Below are 25,636 nucleotides of genomic sequence, written 5' to 3' on the forward strand. Positions count from 1 at the left end.
GAAAGTAGCTACCACCTGCAAACGCCCTCACCCAAGTGGGAAGCGGGAATCCCGGCTCTAGGGTTTGGAGAGCCGCACAGGACGCCAGAGCGTGGCTGGCCACGCACTGCGCCGAGGGCGGGAGGAAAAGGAGGGAGGAGGGAGGAGGGAAGAAGGGAGGGGAGAGAAAAAGGAGGGGGAGGAGAAAAAGGATCGATCAGGGAGGGGAGGGGTGAGGGGAAGAGGAGGGGACAGATCGGGGAGGGGAGGCGGGAGGGAAGCTATTGGGAGAGGAGGAGAGAGGGGCGCGTTCGGGAGGGGAGGAGGAGGGGAGCGATCGGGAGGGGAGCGATCGGGAGGGGAGGGGGGAAGGGAGCGATCGGGGAGAGGAGGAGGAGGAGGGGAGCGATCGGGGAGGGGAGAGGGGGGCCGGGAGCGCGGAGGGGAGAGGGGGGCCGGGAGCGGGGAGGCCGGCCGGGGTTCCCGCCCCGCCCTCGGGGCCGGCGCGCGGCGGCGGGGTGCTGCGGCGGGGCGGCTGCTGTCCGGGTCGCGTCTGGCGCGCGCGGAGCGGTGTCCGTGCAGTGCGCTGGCTGTCCGGGAGATGGCTTCTCCCCGCTCGCCCGCTGCTCCTGCCATTGTCTCCGGGGTCGCCTGATCGCGAGCCGGCGCGCGCTCCCGGCGCCCCCGGTCCATCCCCGGCTGGTCCCCGCGCCCCCTCGCTCGGTGCGAAGCGGAGAGCCAAGCGGCGGGGAGGAGGCAGAGCGCGGCCACCGCACGCCGCGCCGGTGCCGGGGACACCCGGAGCCGCGGAGCCGCCCACGACGCCGGGCTCCGCAGAGCCCGCAGCCCGTGCAGGTAGGACTCGGCGCGCCAGGCCCGGGGGGCGGGGGGGCGTCTGCGGGGAGGCGAGGAGCCCGGGCGGCCGAGGTCGAGGGGCGCCCCCTCCAGCAGGGCATCGACGAGGTGCAACAATGGAAGCGCGGGCACTGCCCGCGGCGCGCGGCGCCCCCGGCCCCGGCGCCCAGCAGGTTGCTCGCCTCTAACCCCGCCGCGCGCCCGCAGCTCGGGGCCTCCCAGACCCGCACCCACCGGCTCCCCCGCATCACACTTCCCAGATCCCGGGTACGGGGCAGTAGGAGCCAGCTAAAGGCTCTGGGGCTTGCTGCTTGCTTAAGAGGAGAAATAAAAAGCAAAATGCGTCCTGGAGGAGGGGTAATGGGGTGGCGCCTTCCGTGCAGAGAAAAAAGTCAGCGTCCAGCCTGAGGACTCTATGCATTTTTTTTTTAAGCCAGGGAGAGTAGAATTGGCTTCTCCCTTATAAGGCTACTGCAGCAAAGGCAGACCGAGAGCTTGCATGGGAGAGGGACCCCGGCCTGAGTTGCAAGGCCCTCTGAGAAGACCCTGTCCTCCTGGCCTGTACTTGTCTCTCTCGCTTTTTTTTAAGCTCCCCATGGCGACATCGGTGGCTTTGATGTGTGTGTGTGTGGGGGGGAGGGGGGTGATGGTGTGCAATCACAGCTGGAAGACCAAGCTAGGCAGCCAAGCTGGGGTGGGGAGCCCAAGGGCTTGGCAGTCTCCTGGATTGTGGAAAGAGGTCACCAAATGGATGAAGTTCAGTGGTACACACACCCTATTTGGCCGAGGTTGGAGTGTGTGTGTGTGTGTAGGGAAGATCTATCATTGCTCCTCTTTCTTCAAGCCAACTTTCTTTCCCTCCAGCTCCACTCTCTTTTGGGGGTCTTTGTGGCTTTCCTGGCCCAATCCCACCATTCATGCTGGGTATGGAATCTATTGTCTCTGGCTGCCCTGATTCCCCCCCCAACTCTGTTGGGGAGTTGTGTGCCCTGGGCTGGTTGATCCCAGCAGGCACCAGAGATTCTTTTACACAGAGATTTATGCAGCTACTCAAACTCCCAGAAGTGGGCCAAGGCTGTCCCTCCTTCCTTCTCTAAGCTACCTGATTGTCTGGTCTGTGGCCAAGCAGGTGTAAGTAATTTGCCCTGATTTCCAGCTGTGAATCAGTCTTGACTGAAAACTTACTCTATTCCTTCCCTAGGAAAGGAAATGGCCCTGACCCCTCAAATACTCTGTGTCTCCCCAACTGTTGCCGTAGGTCCCAGGGCACAGAGGCAGTGAGCCTTTGGAATCAAAGCTCCTCTAGAGCCTGGCAGCCCCATCTGGGGTTGCATCCATGGAAAAATTAAGTCGAGGCACATTTTATAGCTTTGCCTGGCAGCCAGCCTCGGAGGAGACAGTGGCTCTGGGCCGCAGCCCTGGACCAGGGCTGTGGCTGCTTCTCCTCTGGCTGGTGGATGAGGCCAAGGTTTGATTTCCATGGCTCTGGCCTTAATGCTGAGTGTGCATGGGTGTGTGTCTGTGAATCTGATCAAGCTCTCAGGCCTGGCCAGAGGCAGCTTGTCCAGTTTCCTCTCCACTGGATGCATGGATGAGGGAGAGCCAAGGAGGTATACTGGAGTGACAGAGGTCAGTTTATCTAAGCATTTTTCTGGGATGTTCCTTTGCACTTGCCCAGTGATCTGGAATGTCTGTGTTTTGCCATGATGTAGTTTGTACTCTTAGCAGACACTCCACACCCTCGTGGGCCTTTGGTCCCCTCTGCCGTGCCCCCATCCCCTGGAGTCAGAACTTTGCAGTGTCTCCTATCTGGTCCTCCAGCCTCAGACAGACCTGTATGGTCCAGCAGGGGAAAAAATAAAGGCATCTCTGTTCCCTTTGTGTGTATGTGTGTGTGGGGGGTGGTTGTAACTGACCATAAACTTGAAGTACCTCATGCTCCCCAGATGTGAACTTGGATTACAGTGCCATGAGGCCCCATTTTGAGTCCTAGATTGATTTCCTAGATGAGTGTGCATGGACAATTTGGGCACCTCAGATTTTAATTAGCATGTTTGTAAAATGGGGGTGGAAAGTACTTGTCTTGTTGGATTGTTTTAAGGATGAAATACACAACTTGCCTCAAACCGAATGAACAGACTGAAAGGGTTTGGCAAAAGCTCTCAGCGAACGGTTGACAGTACTCTACAAAAGTTGGCTATTTATTCTGGGTTTTAGCATCCGTCCTCTGGCAGGGGGCGGGGCTGAACAGTTTGAGGTGCATGTGAAGTAGGATGAGGGGTGGGGTTAGGGAGTAGGGAATGTTTCAGAACCTTTGCTTTTTGGCAAGCAAAGACTGATTTGACAACACCGAGGAAACTATTTCTTGGGTATTTTTCTCTAAATGGAGTTGGGAACTAGGAGAGAAAAGCTGCTTAATATTTGTAGGGAACTAGGGAGGGACAGATACGTTCCACAGGCTACTGCTGAACTGGCAGATAATTGGATGGCTGACTCTTCCTGAGGTCAGCCATGGAGTCAGTGACAGAGGTGGGTTTTGAAGCAAGCAACCTCCAGGCATTCATACCCTGTGCTCAAATCTCAGTGCCAGAGGTATTGGTATAGGTGAAGCAAAAGGGCATCAGGATTACAGAATTCATTTGTAGTGGGTCCCTTAAATGTCTGGTCACCAGACAGAGACCTCCTTAGAGAATAAACTTCTCAAGGACGGGGCCCAGGGGGATGTGTCTTCCACCCAGCCCTAGTGCACCCTAAGAATCACCCTCATCCTTGGTTATTTGGGGACTGAGGCCCATATATGAGAATTTTTTGGGCTCCTGCCTTAATAGCTCTCTTCTAGTTGTTTTTTTTTAATCCTTTCAAGGGAGAACAATTGGAATAATCAGATGAGGTCATTTGGCCACCTCCTAGGCCACTCTAGTAAATAGATTTGGTACTGGGGGAGGGAAGCTGGGAAAATGAAAGCAGATTTCTTATTATATCAACTTGTTATATGTTCATCTCAACATTCTTTGTGTTTTGTTAAGATGAAACTTGAAGGGTGATTCTTATAGCTCCAATTAACCACCAGAAAATCCAAAGTGGAGCTGTGGCTCAAACTGGTAGAGCAAAAATTGCTCAGGGACAGTGCCCAGGCCCAGAGTTTAAGCTCCACAACCAGCCAAAAATAAATAAATTGTTAGGAATGGAAAAGACCTTGGAGATGACCTCATGGAGAAGTGGCTCTTTCAGGTCACAGCAACCCTGGAACTCATTCTGTATCTCAGGTCACAAGAGAACCAGTGAAAGGAGTTGACCTTTGGCACTTTGCACCACCTCTGTGGTTTCCTGGTTGAGAAATTCTTTTCCCTCTGAACAGGGTATGGGAATTTACTCACCAGAGATGAGTTAAGGAGCTTGCAGACATTTGAGCAGTCTTCCCCTTCTTGTCCTGAGAGCTCCCCAGGGAAGCTTCACCTAATCGTGCATTTCAAAGGAAAGTCAAGGTCATTTGCCTCTCTGGAAACTTCCTTGTGTCTGCCTTCTACATCTCTGTCCGTGGGGTCTGTCCTAAAAGTTAGATGCTACTTCATCTCTGACTGTATCTTCCTCACCACAGAAGTGGGGACCAGGCCTGAGGCCCGCTCCACATATATGGTTCATTCCCACGCTCCACACCCATCTAAGCCAGCTCACCTGAAATAAACTTGAGTGGAGGTATTCTTGCCAGCTGAGTCCTTTTCTGGGATGAGTTACTATGCCTTGCAGCAACTCAGAAGGTGAAAGGGTGAAGGAGAAAAGTAGAGGCCCAAGGAGAATCCATTTTGAATAATAGTAATTATTTTATCTCAGTACTAGGGCTTGAACTCAGGGCCTGGGCACTGTCCTTAGCTTTTTGTTCAAGAGTGGTACTCTCCCACTTGAGCAACAGCTCTACTTTTGACTTTTTTTAACTTTTTTTTTGTCTTTTTTTTCTTTTTTGGTACTGGGGATCGAACCCAGGACGCTGCACTTGCTAGGCAAGCACTTTGCCACTGAGCTACATCCCAGCCCTACTTTTGATTTTTTGATGGTTCATTGGAGATAAGACTCTCACAGAGGGGCTGGGAAAGTGGTTCAGTGGTAGAGTGCTTGCCTTGCATGCGTGAGGCCCTGGGTTCGATTCCTCAGTACCACATAAGCAAAAAGAAAAAAGCCGGAAGTGGCGCTGTGGCCTGAATAGCTGAGGGACATTGCCCAGACCCAGGGTTCAGGCCCCATGACCGGACCCCCCCCCCCAAAAAAAAAAAAGTCTCACAGACATTCCTGCTTGAGCGGGCTTTGAACTGTGATCCTCAGATCTCAGCCTCCTGAGTAGCTAAGATTATAAGTATGAGCCATCAGCACCTGGCTTTGTTTTGAATTGTTATTACAGTGTGTCTTGTTCAATAGGAGAAATAGGTAGGAACTCTTCTTGTGCAGGTGGTCTAGATAATAGTAATGTTGGAACTTCTTAGAGCCCCACTTACCTGTACACAGAGCACATGTCACATCCCTCACCTGTACCTAATAGGGGGAAAGGAAGTTGGAGTGAGTAGACTTGATTCTTCCTTAGGAAGGAGAGATTGTTTCTAAATTGGGGGCAGGTAATGGGAACCTGGGAGAAGGCAGTTCTATGTTTCTGAAGAACATGGTAACCAGGGAGGTGAGAATTTCCACACTTGACCTTAAGAAGGCAGAGCGTGATGAGGCTGCTTACTGGGTGTTCTGGAGTTCTCCTTGGTCCATGTGAGGCTTACCTACCTGCCATGCCCAAGGCCCAGATGGAGGAGTGATGGCATTGCTTCCTGTACTTCTGTGCACACCCTCACTGTCTCTCAGAGACAACTTTTCCAGACCTTTCTGTAGTCAGCTGGCTCTTGTGGAAGGTCCATGTCACTCAGGAATGGAGTCTTCTTGATCTCTCAGGTCCCTTAGCACTGCACAGAAGGAGCAGTGGTTCTCTGGAGGTAACCTGACCTAGACTCAATCTTGTGCTTTATGTATGGGGTGTGGTACTCACTGTCCAAGGATCTCTGCTATCACCACCCAAACAAAATCCAGCTTACGTTCTTCTCCAGGTAGTTGCACATGTTTAAAAGGAGTGCATTTGTTTATTTAATCCATTCAATAATTTTTTTTTACCCTGCAAATAGTTTAATGATTATTTTGGAGCATACATTTTGGAAATCTACTTCAAACTGTACTTAGCAGTAATGTTTAAGTACTTCCTTTGTCCTTCTACTTCTTTTTTAAAATTTGGTGCTGGGGATGGAACCCAAAGTCTCAAGAATGTTAAGCGCACATTCTACCACTGAGCTATATCCCAGACTTGAGGTACATCCAATGATGAACCTCCAATGATGTACCTCCAGTGTTGTACCTCCAATGATGTATCTCCAATCCAATGATGTACCTCCAATGATATACCTCCAATGTTGTACATCCAATGGGCAGGCAGCCTTCTAGAACTTGTCGCTGAATGGAAAATGTAGACAGGTAAAAACGCTGTGGTGAGGAAAATATGGGTGCCTTGTCAAGTCCTAATTGGGGCCTTTTGGGAGGTTTGGGGGGGCGGGGTTAGTCCTCTTGAAGGAATTAAGTATTAGCCAAGATAGGAGCAGTGGGAATTGGAGAAGGATGGAGAATGAAGTATGTGGTGGAAGATGTGGCTGAAAGTAGTTAAATTGGACCAGAGCTTTCTTTTTTTTTTTTTTTTTGTTGGTTGTGGGGCTGGACCAGAGCTTTCTAAGGCATTAGTAATTTATCATTTATTCAATCAATGAATCAGCCATGAGACACTTAAATGTACACTGACACTCTTGGAAGTTCACAGCAGTGAAGGGGATAGATATGGTCTTTATGCTTGTAGAGTTTATATTCTGAGAAAAATTAGTTCAATAAACGTATTGAAGCCGAGTGACTGTGGCTCATGCCTGTAACCCTATCTACTTGGGGGCTGAGATGTGAGGATTGCAATTCGAAGCCAACCCAAGCTGGAAAGTGTGTAAGAATCTTACCTCCAGCTAGCCACTAAAAAGCCAAAAGTGGAGGTATGGCTCAAATGGTAGAGCACCAGCCTTGAGTGAAAAAGCTCAAAGATAGTAAGTACTTAGGCACTAAGTTCAAGCCTCAGTACTGGCATACACACACACACACAAAATTGAATTGACCTTTTTTGTGTGTGTACGCCAGTACTGGAGCTTAGACTCAGGGCCTCACGTTCTTGCTAGGCTTTTTCCACTCAAGGCTAACACTCTACCACTTGGGCCACACCTCCACTTCTGGCTTTTTCCTGGTTAACTAGAGAAAAGAGTCTCACAGACTTTTCTGCCTAGGCTGACTTTGTACCTCCATCCTCAGGTCTCAGTTTACAGAGTGTCTAGGATTATAGGAGTGAGCCACAAGCAGTCAGCTTAACCAAACTTTTTGATTAAGCAGGGATCCTACCCTCATAGATTAAAAGAATTACTGGTGATAAACCTCAGCTGAACTCTAGGAAAATGTGAGCACTCTTAACTTCCTACCCTGTGGATGACGTAAGATGAAGACAAAGGTGGATGACATAAGATGAAAACAAAAGTTCATTTAATTAGTAGTTAGGGAAACAGACTGGGAACTATGATGGGACTCCATGTAGGGGTCTTGAGTATCTGACAAGGAATGAGAGGCACCAATATTTGCCTTAAAACAGTGACGGGGGGGGGGGGGGGGGGAGGGGGGGGCGGGCTGGGAAGGTGGCTCAGTGGTAGAGTGCTTGCCCCTCCCATGTATGAAGCCCTGGGTTCGATTCCTCAGCACCACCTAAGCAGACAAAGCCAGAAGTGGCACTGTGGCTCAAGTGGTAGAGCGCTAGCCTTGAGCTGAGGAGCTGAGGGACAGTGCCCAGGCCCAGAGTTCAGGCCCCACAACCGGATCCCCCAAAAACAAAACAAAACAAAAACAACAAAAACAGTGATGTGAAGCCAAGTGTTGTTGGCTATGCCTGTAATCCTCATTGTTCAAGAGGCTAAGATCTGAGGATCGTGGTTTGAAACTAACTTGGGCAGGAAAATCCATGAGACTTTTTTGTTTTTTCAGTTGTGAGGCTTGAATTCAGAGCCTAGGCTCTGTCCCTGAACTCACTCTCTCTCTCTTTTTTTTTTTGGACTTGAACTCAGGGCCTGGGCACTGTCCCTGAGCTTCTTTTGCTCAAGGCTAGCACTCTACCACGTAAGCCACAGCACCATTTCAAGCTTTATCTGTTTATGTGGTACTGAGGAATGCAACCCAGGGCTTCATGCATGTTAGGTAAGCACTCTACCACTCAGCCACAGACCGAGCCCCAATGGTCTATGTATTGAACCCCTGGGACTTTTCTCTCTTTCTCTCTCTCTCTCAGGAGGGGGGAGTGGTCTGGGAGAGCGTGGGGTATTCTGGAGCAATAGCCAACATCAGCATGAATATTTGCCAGTATGATGAGCCTGGGTTTCCATGGCAGGATGGAAAAAGATGATTTATGCGGAGCTCACACATGTTTCAGCTTAACTCTTTTTGCTTTCTTTCTTTTTTCTTTTTTTTGCAGTATTAGGGCTTGAACTCAAGGCCTTGTGCTTACTAGGCAAGTGCTCTACCAATTGGGCCACACCCCCAGCCCTTAGACTAAAATGTTAAACTATCATTTCCGTAATGTGTGACCTTGGACAAATCACACAATCCCTTTTCCTGTTTTCTGGTTTCCTCATCCATAAAAGAAGGATAATAATATCCACACTTAAGGTCTGCTGTAGCGATGAAATAAAACAATGCTTGGAACCAAATACCAAAGGAAATATTAGAGTCCTGTTTTTGTGAAGGCCAGATCTAGCTTCCCTCCCTTCTCTCAGAGCCTCACCCCCCTTCTTCCGGTTCACCAAGGCTGTCATATACCCTTACCAAGAGTAAATGCCCAGAGCTACTGATTTACAAGGTGGAAATGACTTTCCATTTGACATTTATATTTTTGTAAAGGTATTTTAGCCCAGCTAAATTAATAACAGATCTAGTGTTGGTCTGTGTTTGTTTTGTGCCAGTCCTGGCGCTTAAATTCAGGGTCTGGATGTTGTCCCTTAACTTTTTTGCTCAAGGCTGGTGCTCTACCACTTGGGCCATAGCTCCACTTTTAGCTTTTGTGGTGGTTCATTGGAGATAAGGGTCTCATAGACTTGCTGGGGCTGGCTTTTGAACTGTGATGCTTAGAACCCAGCTTCCTGAGTAACTAGCATGAACAGGCCTGAGCTACCAGCACCTGGCAAGAGTAAACATTTGAGCTATTAATTCTTCCTGATTATAAGCTAACTATATAATCATCTTAGCACCTTACACCATGAGTGGGGTTTCCTTCCTCCAAGGACCTAGGTAAAGAAGAATTCTTGGTTGGCCCTTGGTTCATTGTCCTTGACTGGCAGAGTAGGATACCCTTTAAAGGCAGGAAGCTTCCAGCTGGGGAAGGCCTGGTGGACACCTGGGTTAGTCTGGGCTCAACGTAGCCAAAGCTCCTGTCTCTCTGAGTCAATGACTCAGAGAGACAAGGACAGGCGTGTCCATCTGAGAGGGCTGAGACATCTCTGCTCTGGAGCTGAGAACTGGAGGCCTATTAGAGATCCACCCCACCTACCTCTTTTCTTTCCTCTCTTTTTTCTTTTCTTCCCTCTCCCTCTCCCTCCCTTCCTCTTACCCACCCTTCTATCCATCCTTTCTCTTTCTCTCTCATTCTTTCCTTTCTCTGTCTTTCTCCTTCCCTCTCTTTCTCTCTCTCTTATCCTCTCTCTCTTTCTCTCTCTCTCTCTTTCTTTGTTTCTTTCTTTCTTTCTCTCTTTCTGTCTGTCTGTCTGTCTGTCTGTCTTATCTTTCTATCTTTGCCAGTCCTGGGGCTTGAACTTAAGGCCTGTCCCACTGTCCCTGAGCTTCATTTGCTCAGGCCTTCACTCTACCATTTGAGCCACAGCTCCACTTTGGATTTTTTTTTAATTTTATTTTTAGTAGTTTATTGAGGATAAGAATCTCATGGAGAGGGGCTGGGAAGGTGGCTCAGTGGTGGAGTGCTTGCCTTGCATGCATGAGGCCCTGGGTTCGATTCCTCAGCACCACATAAGCAGAAAAAGCCGGAAGTGGGGCTGACGCACAAGTGGTAGAGTGCTAGCCTTCAGCTGAAGAGCTGAGGGACAGTGCCCAGGCCCAGAGTTCAGGCCCCACGACCGACCAAAAAAAAAAAAAGAAGAATCTCATGGAGGGGCTGGGAAGGTGGCTCAGTGGTAAAGCGCTTGCCTTGCATGCCTGAGAGCCTGGGTTCGATTCCTCAGCACCACATAAGCAGAAAAAGCCGGAATGGGGCTGACGCACAAGTGATAGAATCCTAGCCTTCAGCTGAAGAGCTGAGGGACAGTGCCCAGGCCCAGAGTTCAGGCCCCACGACCGACCAAAAAAAAAAAAAGAAGAATCTCATGGAGGGGCTGGGAAGGTGGCTCAGTGGTAAAGCGCTTGCCTTGCATGCCTGAGAGCCTGGGTTCGATTCCTCAGCACCACATAAGCAAAAAGAAAAAAGCCGGAAGTGGCGCTGTGGCTCAAGTGGTAGAGCGCTAACCGTGAGCTGAAGAGCTGAGGGACAGCGCCCAGGCCCAGAGTTCAGGCCCCACGACTGGACCCAAAAAAAAAAAAAAAAAAAAATCTCATGGACTCTCCTGCCCTGGCTTGCTTTAAACTGCGATCCTCAGATCTCAGCCTCAGCCTCCTGAGTAGCTAGGATTACAGGTGCTGGGCCTTACCTACCTCTTAAATTGCTCATTGCTCCCAGGCTAGTGTTCAGGCCCTAGTAGGGTGGGCATACCCCTCTTCACACTCTGCTCTTTAAATGTAGCTGTCCCTGGAGAAACTGCACCTCATCTCTAACACCCTGTGTAGCTTAGGGTCAGAGATCTGGTGGTCTGGTTTTATAGGAAGCATCAGAGCTGCCTTTGGAGCTAGGATGGCCTGGTTTCTTTTTATTTTCCAGATTCACCCTTCTGACTACTCTTCTCAGGTGTCTTTGCCAGTGACACTTAAGAATGTGACCTGGAGGGGATGAGGACAGCTCACTTTCCTTTCTCAGGGAGCTGATGTGGGAAGGAGTGAGCTGCAGGGTGTATGTGGGGCGGGGTGTGCAGGGGGAGACGGAAGGATTGTAGAGAGCATGTGGGATGTGTATGAAGAGCTATGTAGTGGGTATAGGAAGATGTTGGGGCTGTGGGAGTACAGGTGGAGGGTACAGGACTATAAGTTGGGAAAGTGTAGGGATTGTGGGTAGTGTGAGGAGAATGGGGCACGTGTGGAGGAGGGTATGAGAGACCAGGGCTAAGCATGGCGTAGGAGAGGTATGAAGAATGTATTGGAGACCAGGATGGGAAAGGAGGGGCGCGGGGAGGAAGGAGTGGGGTGTTGTGCTCAGTTCATGGCTTTGGGTCTCAGGATGACCGGAATGTATCTGGAATGGTCTTGCTTGGGAGACAGTGTTCATTGAAGGCATTCTCCCCTGTGGTCAGCTGTGTCTGCATGGCTGATTTAGGAATGCTGTGGTGGCAGAATGACCCTGGGCAGGAGCTGGGGACACATGAGGCAGGGTCTTCTACTCTGAATGGAGGAAGGAGCATGTGTGGCATGGTGCCCTCCCCTGCTTCCATAGATGGCTGGCTTGGCTCTTGGCCTTGTTCTGTTTGGTTTCCTTTGGCCCTCCTCAGAGTTGAGCAGGTGGCAGTCAGCTGTTGGCAGCCCACTCCCCACACAGCCTGCCCCTGCCCCCTGGTTTTCACACCCAGATTTCCAAGCAGTCGCCCCTATTTTTCCCACAGGGGACTGCTGGCTGACTGACCTCTTCTGTGTGCTGGGTCATTCTGAGACACAGGGCAAAGTCAGTGAACCTCTAATGTCATTCAAGAGGGAGATGATCTTTCAGATGGCTGGGATGAGTTGTGACCAGGAGAGACACAATTAGCACAATTGAAATGAACTGGAGACACTCCCAACCTTCCCAGAGGACACCCTGCTCCTGGATGGTGGTCTTTTTATTTGTTGTTGTTGGTCATGGGGCTTGAACTGTCCTTTAGCTTTGTTATTAGCTGGTAGTGGGGCTTGAACTGCGGGCCTGGGCGCTGTCCCTGAGCTTCCTTTGCTCAAGGCTAGCGCTCTACCACTTAAGCCACAGCACCACTTCTGGCTTTTTCTGCATAGATGAGAGTCTCACGGACTTTCCTGCCCAGGCTGGCTTCAACCTTGCTCCTCAGATCTCAGCCTCCTGAGTAGCTAGGATTAAAGGCCTGAGTCACTAGTGCCTGGCTAAATTAGGTAGTTTTGTTGGCATTGTTTGGTGTCCTCTCCTCCATCCCATATCTCTAAAGTTTCTCTGACATCCTATCCTCTGGCGTAGGATTGGGCCCTAATTTGATACACCCCACAGTGCTACCTCCTGCTTCCCTGCAGACAGACACTGATGTGTTGGCCCAGCCCACAGGAGGACCTGGTGAGTGTTTCCTAGTGAGGCTGACCCTGCTCTGCCTCTTACTCTTCTCCCTTCAAGGCCTCCAGGCAGAACAGGGCCTTGTTAAGTTTGTTCTGGCCTGGCTAGAAGGGAGCAGCTGTGACCTGCTTTCTGGACTCTTGTTTCATGGACTGGTCTCCTCCAGGGAGATTTCCCCACCCTCAAAGGAATCCTGAAAAACTGGATTCCACCGGGCATGAGCTGGGGGAGCTGGAGAAGGCTGGAGGTGATAGGTTAGGATCTGGACCTGGCAGGAAGCATCAGTGTACAGGAAGAGGAGGGTGGCAGATGGGAAAGCAAAGGCTGAAGAGAGCTATGATGCCCTGTCCCCTATGATACCCATTTTCTGTGTCTGCTTCCAACATGGAATGTCAGCTGCTCCCCAATAACAGCATCCATAGCACCTGCAGACTGAGGAGAGTTCTGAGGTGTCAGCTGTTTGGTTTTCCAGATTGGAGATGGGATGGATGGTGTACAAATGTATGCAATGGTGTCACGTCCACTGGAAGCCGTGGTTTGTAAGGGCAAGGGGTCATCAAGGACCCTTTCCTTCTCATCCTACCATCTCATCCCTTCTCTGGAGGCAGAGGATGCAGGAGTAATCTATTGTAACTCCCACACTCCTCAGAGGAAACCCAGGGCTGAACTAAAGGAGAAGTGCTCTTTCTTGGGGCTGCAGTAGGTGAGGGAGGAGAGAAAAGGAAAAGGCAGCATGTGTGGATCAGAGAGAGGAAATGTGGTCGTGTTGGCTCCCAGGATGAATTCTGGGTTAGAAATCCACATGATGCCAAGACTTCTTTCCCCCTTGCCAAACATTCCATTCAGCTGGTTGCCAGCTCTGGGTCGCTGGTCTTCCAATCTAAATTGCAGCTCTAGAGGAACAAACTTGTTTGGAAGGAGCCATGAACCATCCTACCTCTTCCAACCCTGCCTCTCCACCTCCTCAGGGTCTGGAGGCTGCAGGGTGTGTGTTGGGAGCTGTGATTTCTGTGGGTTCTTTGTGCCTGTATGAACAGAACACACTGCATAGTCCATTTCTGAGCTGGGACTCTGAGGTTCTGAATTGTAGCCAGTAGTGTATGCAAATCATACTAGTTCTATGTCCCACAGGCTCCAAGCACCTGTTCCTCTGCTAGTCTGGGACCCAGAAAGCTCTTTACAAACCTTTTTTTTTTTTTTTAATGCCAATCCTGGAGCTTGAACTCTGGGCCTGTCCTTGAGCTCTGCCACTTGAGCCACAGCTCCACTTCTGGCTTTTTGTGGTGCTTAATTTGGAGATGAGAGTCTTATGGACTTTCCTACATGGGTTGCCTTCAAACTGTGATCTTCAGATCTCAGCCTCCTAAGTAGCTAGGATGGCAGGTGTGAGCCATGGGCACCAGGCTGTTTATTAAACTTTTGTATCTACTTTGTCTTAAGGATGGATATAGTAACTAAAGGGATGAAGAGTTAAGTCCTGGTAGGAAATAATGTGTCCTATAGAGCTGCTTTAATTCGGTTAAGAGGACACCAGAGAGAGAAAATACACCGATAATCTATTTTTTAAGAAATCTTTTCTTCTTACTATTTTTTTTTTAAGTATACACATATTTTTTGATACTAGATCTTGAACTCAGGGTCTCTTTTGCTCAAGGCTAGCGTTCTACCACTTTGAGTCATAAATCCACTTCTGGTTTTTGATTTGCTTTTTTTTTGGTCAGTTGTGGGGCTTGAACTCTGGGCCTGGGCGCTGTCCCTCAGCTCTTCAGCTCAAGGCTAGCGCTCTACCACTTGAGCTATAGCACCACTTCTGGTTTTCTGAGTGGTTTATTGGAGATAAGAGTCTCACAGACATTCCTGCCTTGGCTGGCTTTGAACTATGATCCTCAGATCTCGTCCTCCTGAGTAGCTAGGATTACAGGCATGAGCCACCTGTGCCCAGTAATTCTAATGTTGTGGATTTAAATAAGGAAACATAAGGTGCACCTTTGTTGGAGGTGGGAGCTGATCTCCTTTTGGATGAACTTCCTGTGGGAGGAGTTAGATTCCTGGGCCAGGGAGTATTGACAGTCTCTTCCTGCTGAGCCAAGGTGAGACAGGTAGACCAGGTCAGTAGGTCTATGACATGGTATATAGGATATGGATTTCTGGCTGCAAAGCCAGTGGTTTTTTTTTTTTTTTTTTTAAGATATGGGTAAGTTGTGGGTGTTAGGGAATGGGTCCTTTCTGGAGAGGAAAATCTGGATGGCTTCCAACCCCCTAGACCTTGTCTATGCTAAGGGGAAGTGCTAAGGATATCTGTTTCAGGGAAGTTCTAGAACTGAGTTCATTTCTTTGCTAAGACTTAGGATGCCCCAAACACCGGGGTTGTAAGACCCTCCATATTTTCACCATCTTCTTTTGAGAGTCTTTCATGCTTTGTACCCAGTGAAGAGGGGCCAGAATGTGCTGGGTCTTCCTGCTTTGGGCCTTAAGGGAGGGCTGAATTATTCATGCAAATATCTGTCACCTTTGCTAGCTAGTAGGACCTCTGGAATTTTGTGCTGAAGTTATCTGAACGAAAGCGCCTCGTAGTTGAGGATCCAGTTCTGTAGCTTGGGAGGGGGTTGACCCTTCAGGTTCTCGGGTACATGGTGCCCTCCGTCCGGACAGCAGGAAGCTTCTCTGTCACAGTGGTGCCACAGTCCCTGCCCTCTCTGGCATGGGTTCACCAGAGGGAGGGCCCTGCCTCTCTCCACTCTTTGAACCATTGTGTGGTTCCGCCTGACCCCACTGCCTCCCTTCCAGTCCCCAGGCATCTGTGGGCAGCTGTGTGGAGGGCATTGATGCCTGGCGCTGCTTACACACTGGCACCAACCTGCTTGGTCATAAACATGACCTCTTTCTTCACCAGCGGACTGCCTGGGGCTTTCTGAGGTTCCTTTAACTCAATTCTTTTTGTCTTCACCAGAGTTCTGAAGCCCTCCTCTGTGGGGTTGAACCTGGCTTCACATGGAATCACCTGAGAGGTTTTGGAAACATAAGAATTCCAGGCTCTGAATTAGAGCCTCCAGGGTAAGGGCCAGGAAGTTATGTGTTTGAAAAACTTCCACATGTCAGTGACAGGCATTCAAGTGTGGACTATGTACTGGATCATACTGTTGTGTCAACAGTAAGTTTTGTGGGGATGATGAGGGTGATGAGGGCATTGTGGTTGCACAAAAGAATGTCCTGATTCTTTTTTTTTTTTTTCCCCCTTAACTTCAAATGGGGCTTAGAATGAATGCCTTGGACAGGCCCTGGTGGCTCAAGCCTATCATACCAGCCATTCAAGAGGCTGAGATCTGAGGATCACATTTTGAAGCCATCTAGGGAGAAAAGTCTGTGAGACTTTTATCTCCAACTAACCAGGAAAAGGCTAGAAGTGAAAATGTAGCTCAAGCAGTAGAGCACCAACCTTGAGTGGAAAAAAACCAAATGAGAACTGGAGATCCTGAGTTTGAACCTCAGTTCCGGCACAATAAACAAGTAAATAGAAAATCCCTCTCTGTTAGCTCCTGAGTACTAAGGGACTAGAATCATTTCCAGCGTGTCAACCTAATAGAAGCTGGCCAAGAAGGAATTGAATTGGGGAAGAGAGGAGACAGGAAATATAAGACCATTGTTACTAAAATACTTAGTCTCTTGCCCCTGGAAAAGAAAACCCAGCTCACCCTATCTCTGTGTCCTTGGAGCTATAACTTCTATGTCTGGCTGCTGCTCTCCAAACCCTCTCTTCACCTTGGATATGGATCTCCTGATCTCTCTCCTCATTGTATCCCCATTTCTCAGCATCAGGGTGAGTGACTTTTGGAAGGAGCAGCTCCAGGGTAGCCCTGGGCATGAGATGTGTCAGTAGACTGGGCTTTCTTCGCTGTGTGGTGGAGTCTAGTGTCTTAGTGAAGAGCCAGGTGGTTAGAGAAGGGGGTGCTAGTTCTCCATCTGAATTGCAGTCTGGAGTTGTGGTTACTGGAGTCACCGTCTGGCTTTTCCTTCTCATGCCTGACTTGGGAGTTCAGAGATGTTTCACTTCAGGGCATCCATCAGTAGCTCTGACGCAAAGCATCTCGGGGTCTTCTGTGGTTTTCTTGTCTATCTGTGCAACCTCCTTAGTTCTGTATTAGAGGAACAACCATGTCCTCGTTACCATCACCATGTCTGAGCATTCAAGCTCTGTCTGCCCAAGAACATTCTCCTCAGTGGAAATGAGCTGAATTTACAACTTAAAGGGGGTAAAGATAATAAACTTGTACTTTTGAAAACAGATGTTTTTTTGTTTTTGTTTTTGTTTGGTGTTGATATTGGGACTTGAACTATAGACATTATCCTTTAGCTTTTTCTGCTCAAGGCTGACATTTTACCACTTGAGCCACAGATTTGCTTTTGGCTTTTTGATGTTTCATTGGAGATAAGCATCTCATGGATTTTCCTGCCCAAGCTGGCTTTGAACCTTGATACTGAAATATTTTGAACCTTGTTACTAAAATATTTAGTCTCTTGCCCCAGGATCTCAGCCTCCTGAGCAGCTAGGATCACTGGTATGAGCCACCAGAGCCTGGCTTGAACACAGTATTTTAAGGACATGTTTGGAATGCTTTGGGAAGCAGGAAGAAGAGGTCCATCCTAGCCTAAGAGTCAGAGAAAGCTTCCTGAAGAACATGATCTTTGAGCAAAGCCCCAGAGGGGTGAGTGAGAACCTCACAATGAAATAAGACTGGGAAGGCCTTGCTCAGGAGAAGAACATGAACCAAGTTGTCATAGAAGTGTCAGATAAACCTTCATGAATGGCTGGAGATGAGAGATGGGACCAGTGATAGAGGCCTGGTGGAGTAGTCAAATGTTCCCAGCCAGAATGAGATGATCAGATTCACACTTTAGAAAGTTCTCTGGCTGCTGGGTAAAGAAAGCCTGGAAGTCGGGTACTGTGGCTCACGCCTGTAATCCTAGCTACTCAGGAGGCTGAGATCTGAGGATCGGTTCAAAGCCAGCCCGGGCAGGAAAATCTGTGAGATTCTTATCTCCAATAAACCACTCAGAAAACTGGAAGTGGCACTGTGGCTCAAGTGGTAGAGCCCTAGCCTTGAGGTGAAGAGCTCAAGAACAGCACCCAGGCCTAGAGTTCAAGCCCCAGGACCAACCAACCCCCCCCCCCCCCAAAAAAAAAAAGCCTTGAAAAGAGAGAGACCTGTCTCAGTAAGAAGGAGGTGGGAAGTGAGGCTGAGAGCTTTGGGCTTGGATCAGGACAGACAGATAGGTTAGAAGGACTGCCTAGCTTTGGTGGTTAACTTAAGCAGGGAAGGGGGAAGGAGGGCTCAAGTGGATTCTAATTTTTTTTTGTGGTGGTGGTTCTGGGGCTTGAACTCAGGGCCTGAGTTCTGTTCCTGAGCCTCTTTGTACTCATTGCTAGTGCTTTACTACTTGAACCACAGCACCACTTCTGGCTTCTTCTGTGTATGTGGTACTGAGGAATCGACCCCAGGACTTCATGCATGCTAAGCAAGCACTCCACCACTAAGCCACCTTCCCAGGCCCAGGGATTCTAACTTTTGGATGGGTTACCAACAGGGTGTTAGGAGGAAAGAGGGGTGGGGGTGGGGGGCGGGTGGCCATGGGTGGCCGTTTGGACTCTGAGGTCATGGAGAGGGAAGGGAAGTCCCTGAGAACCTTGGGTGGGAGGACACATGCATGAGAGGATTGTGCCTCTCCGGAGGCAGGAACCTCTGTTCTCCCCAGGGACTAACTGGAACAAAGTAAGGCTAAATACAGGCTATTTCTGGCCTTAGGTTAATCTCACAGTGCTGCCCAAGGCAAATCTCAACTGCTTGCCTCAGCTCAGGGCTGAAAATACAGGATCATTTTCTGGATATAGAAATCTTAAATTGGGCTGAAGTATAGCTCGGTGGTAGAGCACTTGCCTAGCATGTGTGAAGTCTCAATCTGTGCAACTTTTGAGTATGTTGCTAGCATCTCCTATCTGCAAAGCACTAGGGACATCTTTTCCTGGGTCCAGTTTTCCAGCTTTGAATGGCCAAGTTCTGAACATCTTCATCTGTTCATGCAATTCCTTTGAATTTCAAATAGCAGCACTCCCTCGGACCCTCTGTGTAGTCACAGATAATCCATAGGGAAGGAAGGGCAGGGAAACTCAGCAGGTGCAAAAATGGGCAGAGGGCTTTTGTGGATACCTAGCCTAGGCTCAAGCCAGTCTTTCTTTGAGAACTGGAATTCTGAGCGCTTTAGTTCTCAGAGCTGCTGAGCCATCATACATGGTTTGGGCCGGTCCTTGGCCTGGCAGATACACTGGGCTCTGGGAAGGTACCTTAGCTCTCATCCTATTTTAAATGGAATGGAATTTACCTCTTAAGAATCTATGGAAAGCCAGACGCTGGAGGGTCACACCTGTAATCCTCGCTACTCAGGAGGCTGAGATTTGAGGATCTCGGTTCAAAGCCAGCCGGGGCAGGAAAGTCTGTGAAACTCTTATCTCCAATAAACCACTCAGAAAACCAGAAGTGGCATTGTGGCTCAAGAGGTAGAGCACTAGCCTTGAGCTGAAGAGCTGAGGGACAGCGCCTAGACCCAGAGTTTAAGCCCCACGACTGACAAAAACAAACAAAAAAACAATCTATTGAGTTGGGTGCCAGTGGTTCACACCTGTATTCCTAGCTACTCAGGAGGTTGAGATCTGAGGATCATGGTTTGAAGCCAGCCCAAGCAAGAATGTCTTTGAAACTCTTACCTCCAATTAATTACCAAAAAAGCCAGAAATGGAGGCTGGGAATGAGGCTTAGTGGTAGAGTGCTTGTCTAGCATATATAAAGCCCTGGGTTGGTTCCTCAGTACCCATAAACAGAAAAAGCCAGAAGTGATGCTGTGGCTCCAGTGGTAGAAGAGCTGAGGGACAGAACCCAGGCCCAGAGTTCAGGCCCCACGGCCAACAAAATAAATAAATAGATATGTAGATGTACCTTTTTTTTTTTTTTAGAATCCTATACATTTGTTAATGGATATTTGAGTAATTTCTGATTGGAGGATATTATAAATAAAGCTTTTAAATAAGTTGGTATAAAAGTTTGAGTGATACAGAAGTTTTCTTGGAACCAGGCGCTGGTGGCTCACACCTGTAATCCTAGCTATTCAGGAGTCTGAGATCTGAGGATCATGGTTCAAAGCCAGCCTGGGCAAGAAAGTCCATCAGACTCTTTTTTTTTTTTTTTGGTTAGTCGTGGGGCTTGAACTCTGGGCCTAGGCACTGTCACTCAGCTCAAGGCTGGGGCTCTACCACTTGAGCCACAATTCCACTTCCAGTTTTCTGAGTGGTTTATTGGAGATAAGAGTCTCATGGACTTTTGTCCCAGGCTGTCTTTGAACCTCTATCCTCAGATCTTAGCTTTCAAAGTAGCTAGAATTACAGGTGTGAGCCACCAGCACCTGGCTCCTATCTCCAATTAACCACCAGAAAACCAGAAGTGACGCTGTCGGTAAATCGGTAGAGCACTAGCCTTGAGCTGAAGAGCTGAGAAGTTTTCTTGGGTATTAGTAGGATAATTAAATCCTGTGTAAGAGTATTTACCTTTGTAAGAGACTGCCTAAGTAGCCAGCCACAAGGTGGTTGTTTAGAACTGTGCTCTTAAACAAACAAACAAACAAGCCAGACACTGGTGGGTCATACCTGTAATAATCTTACCTACTCAGGAAGCTGAGATTCAGAGGATGTCGGGTCAAAGACAGTCCTTGCAGTAAAGTCCATGAGTGAGTACAAGATCTTGAATTCAAACCCTAGTTGTCCTATACACACACACACACACACACACTACCACCACCACCAATTTTTTTTTTGTCTTAGGGCTTGAACTTAGGGCCCGGGCTTTGTCCCTTAGCTCTTTTGCTCAAGGCTAGCACTCTGCTTCTTTGAGCCACAGATCCACTTCCGAGTTTCTGGAGGTTAATTGAAGATAAGAGTCTCACAGACTTTCCTGAGTAGCTAGGATTACAGATATGAGCCACCAGCACCTGGCAGTAATTTAGTTGTGTGTGTGTGTGTGTGTGTGTGTGTGTGTGTGTGTTGTTGTTGTTGTTTTTGTCCGAGATGGAAACCCAAGGCCTCATACTTGCTAGGCAAGCATCCTGTCAGCTCCATCCTCAGCCCTAGACAGCTGTCCTCTTTAATCTAACTGAACAGCCCTCACTTCTACCTTTTCCTCTTGGTGGATAGCATGGAATCCTCTCTTTCCTTGGGCAGATAGAAAAGAGAGGAGGATGGGAGTTAGGACTAGCGATGGAGAGGCGTATAATGAATAGACGGGTGGATGAATGTCAAAAATAAAGCTGTGCCGGTATCTTTTATTTTCTCCATCTTTCTGGATTCTTTTCCTTCTTGTTACGGACACTGAAGAAGCACTCACTGGCCTAGATTTTGTCACATACATTACATCATTGAGCAGTCTCTTCTTGTAACTGAATGGCTTTTTTTTTTCTTTCATTTCTTGCCTGCAGGTGTCCAGACACCATGCCCCAGGGCTCCAGGCCTGACACTGGCAGGAAGTAAAAGGCTTCCCTGTCTTTTGTGTTCCCATCCTCACCATGTCTTCGAATCAGGGCAATGGGGAACACTGGGAGTCCCTGGAGTCGGTGGGCATCAGCCGCAAAGAGCTGGCCATGGCCGAAGCCCTCCAAATGGAGTATGATGCCCTGTCCCGGCTCCGGCATGACAAGGAGGAGAGCCGGGCCAAGCAGAACACAGAGCCATCCCTCATCAGCTGGGATGAACCTGCCTTGGACTTCTACAGCAAGCCATCAGGAAGGCGGAAGGACCTCAAGCTCTTGCGTGGTCTCTCTGGCTCGGATCCTACCCTCAATTACAACTCCATCTCCCCACAGGAAGAGCCACCCAACCACTCTACCTCCCAGGGCTCCCAGCCTGGCCCAGGGCCCTGGCCCAAAAGTTCCCTGTCTGGAGATTATCTCTACATTTTTGATGGTTCAGATGAGGGACTTTCTTTGTCCCCCGGACCAGGGGACAAAGATGGCTCTTGTAAGAAACTATCCCCACCTCCTTTGCCTCCGAGAGTCTCTATCTGGGATACCCCTCCCCTTCCTCCCAGAAAAGGCTCTCCCTCGTCATCCTCTAAAAGCTCTCAGCCCAATGACATCAACACTTTTTCTCTAGTCGAACCACTTCCGGGCAAAATTTTGGAGCAGCAGATCCTAGAAGAGGGAGAGCTGCGGGGGGATGGGGGTCAGGGGCACCTGCTAGGGTCTAGGGACTATGATGGCATCAGCGATGCAATTACAAGGCTCAACCTGAAGTCCACCTATGATGCGGAGATGATGTGGGATGCCACCCGGGGCTGGAAGGAAGGCCGGGGACCGCTGGATTTCAGCAAAGACACCCCTGGGAAACCTGTGGCTCGGAGCAAGACCATGCCCCCTCAGGTGCCCCCACGAACCTATGCCTCCCGCTATGCCAACAAAAAGAATATGACTCCTGGCAAGAACCGCCGGATTTCAGCTGCTCCAGTAAGGATCTCATGAGCCCCTTCTGTCCTTCTCCCTTCCCTGAATCCTTTAGGGACAAGGATCAGACCCCCCCTTTGCCATTCCAAGTTCTAACCTGCCCCCCTTTGGCCCTCCCTTCTACTTCTGCCATTGGGACTCTCTGGATCCTTGTTGGGGGATAGGCTTGGTTATAGAAGTTAGGGGGAGGGACCCTAGAAACGCGTGACTATTTTCCAGGGTCAAGTTTTACATATCGTGGCCCAAAGTGCACTTCTAGGGGTAGCATTTTTGGAAGCTCGGTTGTCGCTTTCTGATGGAAGGAGTGTCAGAAGCTAGGGAACTCAGCATCGAGTGTAACTAACTGAATGGCCCTGGGGATTTGAGCAAGTCGCTTCCGGTTCCTGAAGCCCTGTCTGCCAAGGCGCTGCCTGGGGGTGAAGAGCGTTCAGGACTAGTCACTCGTTCAGTACTTGCTCATTGCATACCGGACTCCAGTCCAGATCTCCACAACAACCCTGCCTGAGAGTCCCAAGCCACACACAGCAAGAAAAGGCAGAGCTGGCACTCAGCCCTGGTCTTACTGTTCCAAAGGTCCCTTCTCTCTTGCCCTCCTCCTCTCTCCCTTCCTCCCCGTGTTTATGGTGATAAATACACCTCACAGCAGAGGTTTACTATCTTAACCCTGTTTAAGTGTAGTTCAGAGTCGGTAAGCGCAGTTGCACGGTAGAACTTTTACATAGCTGCCTGCTCTTTGTCCGTTGGCAATATTTAGAGAAATCGGGCAACAACAATAATAGTTTGAATCATATCAGTGTGCAGGGAAAAGTAGAACCATGTTTACACTTCATTCCAGACGGGCTCCGTAGCACCTGCGGCATCTCTGTGGGTGGGTGGGAGCTAAAGGCCACTTTGTGATTTTGTGTGTCCTCTGGCTCCAGAGTTGACAGCGTCTGTGGCAGCTGGCAGCTTCTTGGTCTACCTCACTGCACCCGTTTCCTTGTTAGCCATTGTCTGAGGGACACTGAGGGACACTGGGCTTTCCTGCCTCGTGTCTGTCTAGCCTTTGGGATCCATCCCAACTCCAAAGAGCTACCCAGTCCTTCCTGCTTCTGCTGGTCCTGTACAAAAGCAGAATGAGATCTGGGATGAGCCAGAGCCCCAAGCCTCAGGGCTTTTTAAAGGGCCTGCTTTGAGAGGTGGAGCTGTTCTGCTATTTATAGGGACTGGGAGAATCCTGTTCCTGGCTGAGCTCACCCAGAGCCGGGCTTGCTCACTGAGTCAGGCCACCCTGGTAGGTAGTCACCTCTGTCTTCTCCCTTGCCTCTCCCTTTCTCGCTTCCCCCCCCCCCCCCCATCCTGTGTGTCATTAGTTTTCCCCGAGAGAGCCTGGTCCCTGAGTCTCCTTGAAGAAGTGAGGGCAAAGCAAAAACCTTTTGCCAGTTCTGAGCAGGGGGGAGGGAAATGCGGCCTTGGTCTTCCCCTCCTCAGCCTAATATAAGGGCTCAGCCCACTAGGAGGGGGGACCCCTTGGGCCCCCGGCCTATCCCCCCACCCCGCCTTCGCCGGGCTTGCCGCCAGAGGGACCTTCCTAATCCCAGGCCTGCTGAGCCATCTCTGGAAATGGCTGGTTCCAGATGCCAGCCTGTTACCCCCGCTGCCAGCCACTGCCTGGCAGACCCCCCCAACAAGCATCAGGAGATGCAACCAGGGCCTGCCAGCCGGGCAAACGTAAGTGGCTTTTGTTTTCTTACAGTGCCAGTGAGTGGTACAGAAAGGGCATGAAATAGCCTTCATTGGCTATTCTTTTCTCTCTGCCTCTCTTCTTTTCCTCTGTCCTCCCCCCCTCTTTCTCTCTCTCTCTCTCTCTTTCTCTCTCTCTCTCTCTCTTGGGTTAATTGCTGACAGTGGTACTATTGTTTTGACTGGGGCACAGGCACGCACTTGGCAGAGCCAGAGACTCACATGCCAACTGCCCCCACAGCTGTCCTCCCAGCCCCTCCATGTGCCCCCACACACCCAGGAGTGTGAGGGAGGAAGCAAGCATGGGGATGTGATCCCTCTGGAAGCAGCTGTTCGAACCCCCTGCCTTTAGGGGAGATAGGCTGTGACTCCATGGAGCAGAAACCTCATTTCCTGTGTGGCCACCCTGGGCGGGCCTGTGAGCCACAACCCGTGGGCCTCCACTCCCCCTCAGCCTCATCACACTTGCTTCTCCCTAGGGTGCATTTAAGGGCTTCTTTAGGGCCGCTACTGTGTGATTAGGATAGCAGCTCTGGGATGGGACGCAGTTTGGGGCCTTGTCTGAGAATCCTGACTCCATACTTATGAATAGGTTCTGGGAGAGGAAGTGTGGGAGCAGGCAGGGCAAGGTGCCTGCCATTCTATCCGCCCCGGAGCCTGGAGGAGCCAAACCTTCTACCAGGTTCTCTCCTGCCCAGATTGCTGCTTGAACACTTTCTTCCTCAAATAGCACTTACGAGAAGACACATGTTTCTGAGTCATTGCCCCTATTGAAGGGTTCTCTCTCTCTCTCTCTCTCTCTCTCTCTCTCTCTCTCTCTCTCTCTTTCTCTCTTTCTCTCTCCCCGGTCCTTGAGGCTTTTGCTCAGGGGTGAAGCTTCCCCAAGGACCATTTAGGTTACCCATCTGCTTGGCCTAGAAGGCTTAGAGCTGCCTTTCTCGGCTCACCAACTGAGCCCCTTAGAGGCCATCCCGCTGTGGCCCACAGTGCCATATGCTGCCTGACTGGCAGCCCTGGGCTGGTCAGATACTTCCCCTCACAGAGTGGGTTCTGTGACTCTGGTCCCCTGCTCCCTAGCTTTCATCCTTAACCTGAGATTCAACTCTATTTTTTTTCTGCCTTGACTTTTGGCTTCCTAAGACAGAGTTCCAGTTTTCTCATCCTTTCTTGTGCTCTTTTTATGGAGCTGAGGAGCCAGAAAGTGTTTACACCTCGAGTTTGGGTTTAAAGCTGGGAGGCCCTTCAGGGAAGGGCTGCTAAAGGCATTGAGTTGGCCACTCCTCCCTTACAGGTGGGTTCCCGGCCTCACACTGTCATCCATAGCCATGAGTTGTTTGAGGTCTCAGAAGAGCGAGATGAAGAAGTTGCTGCATTTTGCCACATGCTGGATATGTAAGAGTTAAAAAAAAATGGGTGCGGGGGCTTGGGAGAATTGTGGAGGTGGGGAGGAGAGTTGCCTATCTGTGATGTTTCTTTAGGGAGGAAGAAGAGCCATATTAAATTAACCTCCAACAGAAGCTGGTTGCCAGGCGCCAGTGGCTCACACCTGTAATCCTAGCTACTCAGGAGGCCGACATCTGAGGATCATGGTTTGAAACCGGCCCTGGCAGGAGAGTCTATGAGACTCTTATCTACAATAAATCACCAGGAAATAAGAAGTGGCACTGTAGCTCAAGTGGTAGAATGCTTGCCTTGAGCTGAAGAGCTCAGGGTCAGCACCCAGGGCCAGAGTCCAAGCCTGACAACTGACCTTCTACCCCTTAAAAAATACATATATCTTAGAAGTTGCACATAACTTGCCAGGTGCTAGTAGCTCACTCTTATAATCCAACTACTCAGGAAGCTGAGAACTGAGGATCCTGGTTTGAAGCCAGCCTGGGCAGACAAATTGGAGCAGCTCTTACCTCCAATTAACTAGCAAAAAGTGGGGTAGGGGGGTGACTCAAGTGTTAGAGCACCAGCTTTGAGTGAAAAAAAGCTAAGGGACAATGCCTGGGCCTTGAGTTCAAGCCCCAGTACCCTTGACTCAACCCACCCCCAATA

The 25,636-nt window shown here is 49.8% G+C and overlaps 1 protein-coding gene across 1 annotated transcript in view; it reads left to right on the top strand.

Annotated features, from left to right (window-relative positions):
* The first annotated feature begins 513 nt into the window (after positions 1–513).
* Pik3c2b (phosphatidylinositol-4-phosphate 3-kinase catalytic subunit type 2 beta) overlaps positions 514–25,636 on the top strand; it is a 68,909-nt gene continuing 43,786 nt past the window's right edge. Inside the window, exons 1-3 of the mRNA XM_042681720.1 lie at positions 514–834; positions 20,852–21,874; positions 24,885–24,985. Of these exons, the coding sequence (XP_042537654.1) occupies positions 20,939–21,874; positions 24,885–24,985 (1,037 nt within the window). The 5' untranslated portion in view covers positions 514–834; positions 20,852–20,938. The remainder of the gene's footprint in view (positions 835–20,851; positions 21,875–24,884; positions 24,986–25,636) is intronic.

The sequence above is a fragment of the Dipodomys spectabilis genome, unplaced genomic scaffold (genome assembly GCF_019054845.1).
Source record: "Dipodomys spectabilis isolate Male_0828 unplaced genomic scaffold, ASM1905484v1 ptg000069l, whole genome shotgun sequence".
Classification (NCBI taxonomy): domain Eukaryota; kingdom Metazoa; phylum Chordata; class Mammalia; order Rodentia; family Heteromyidae; genus Dipodomys; species Dipodomys spectabilis.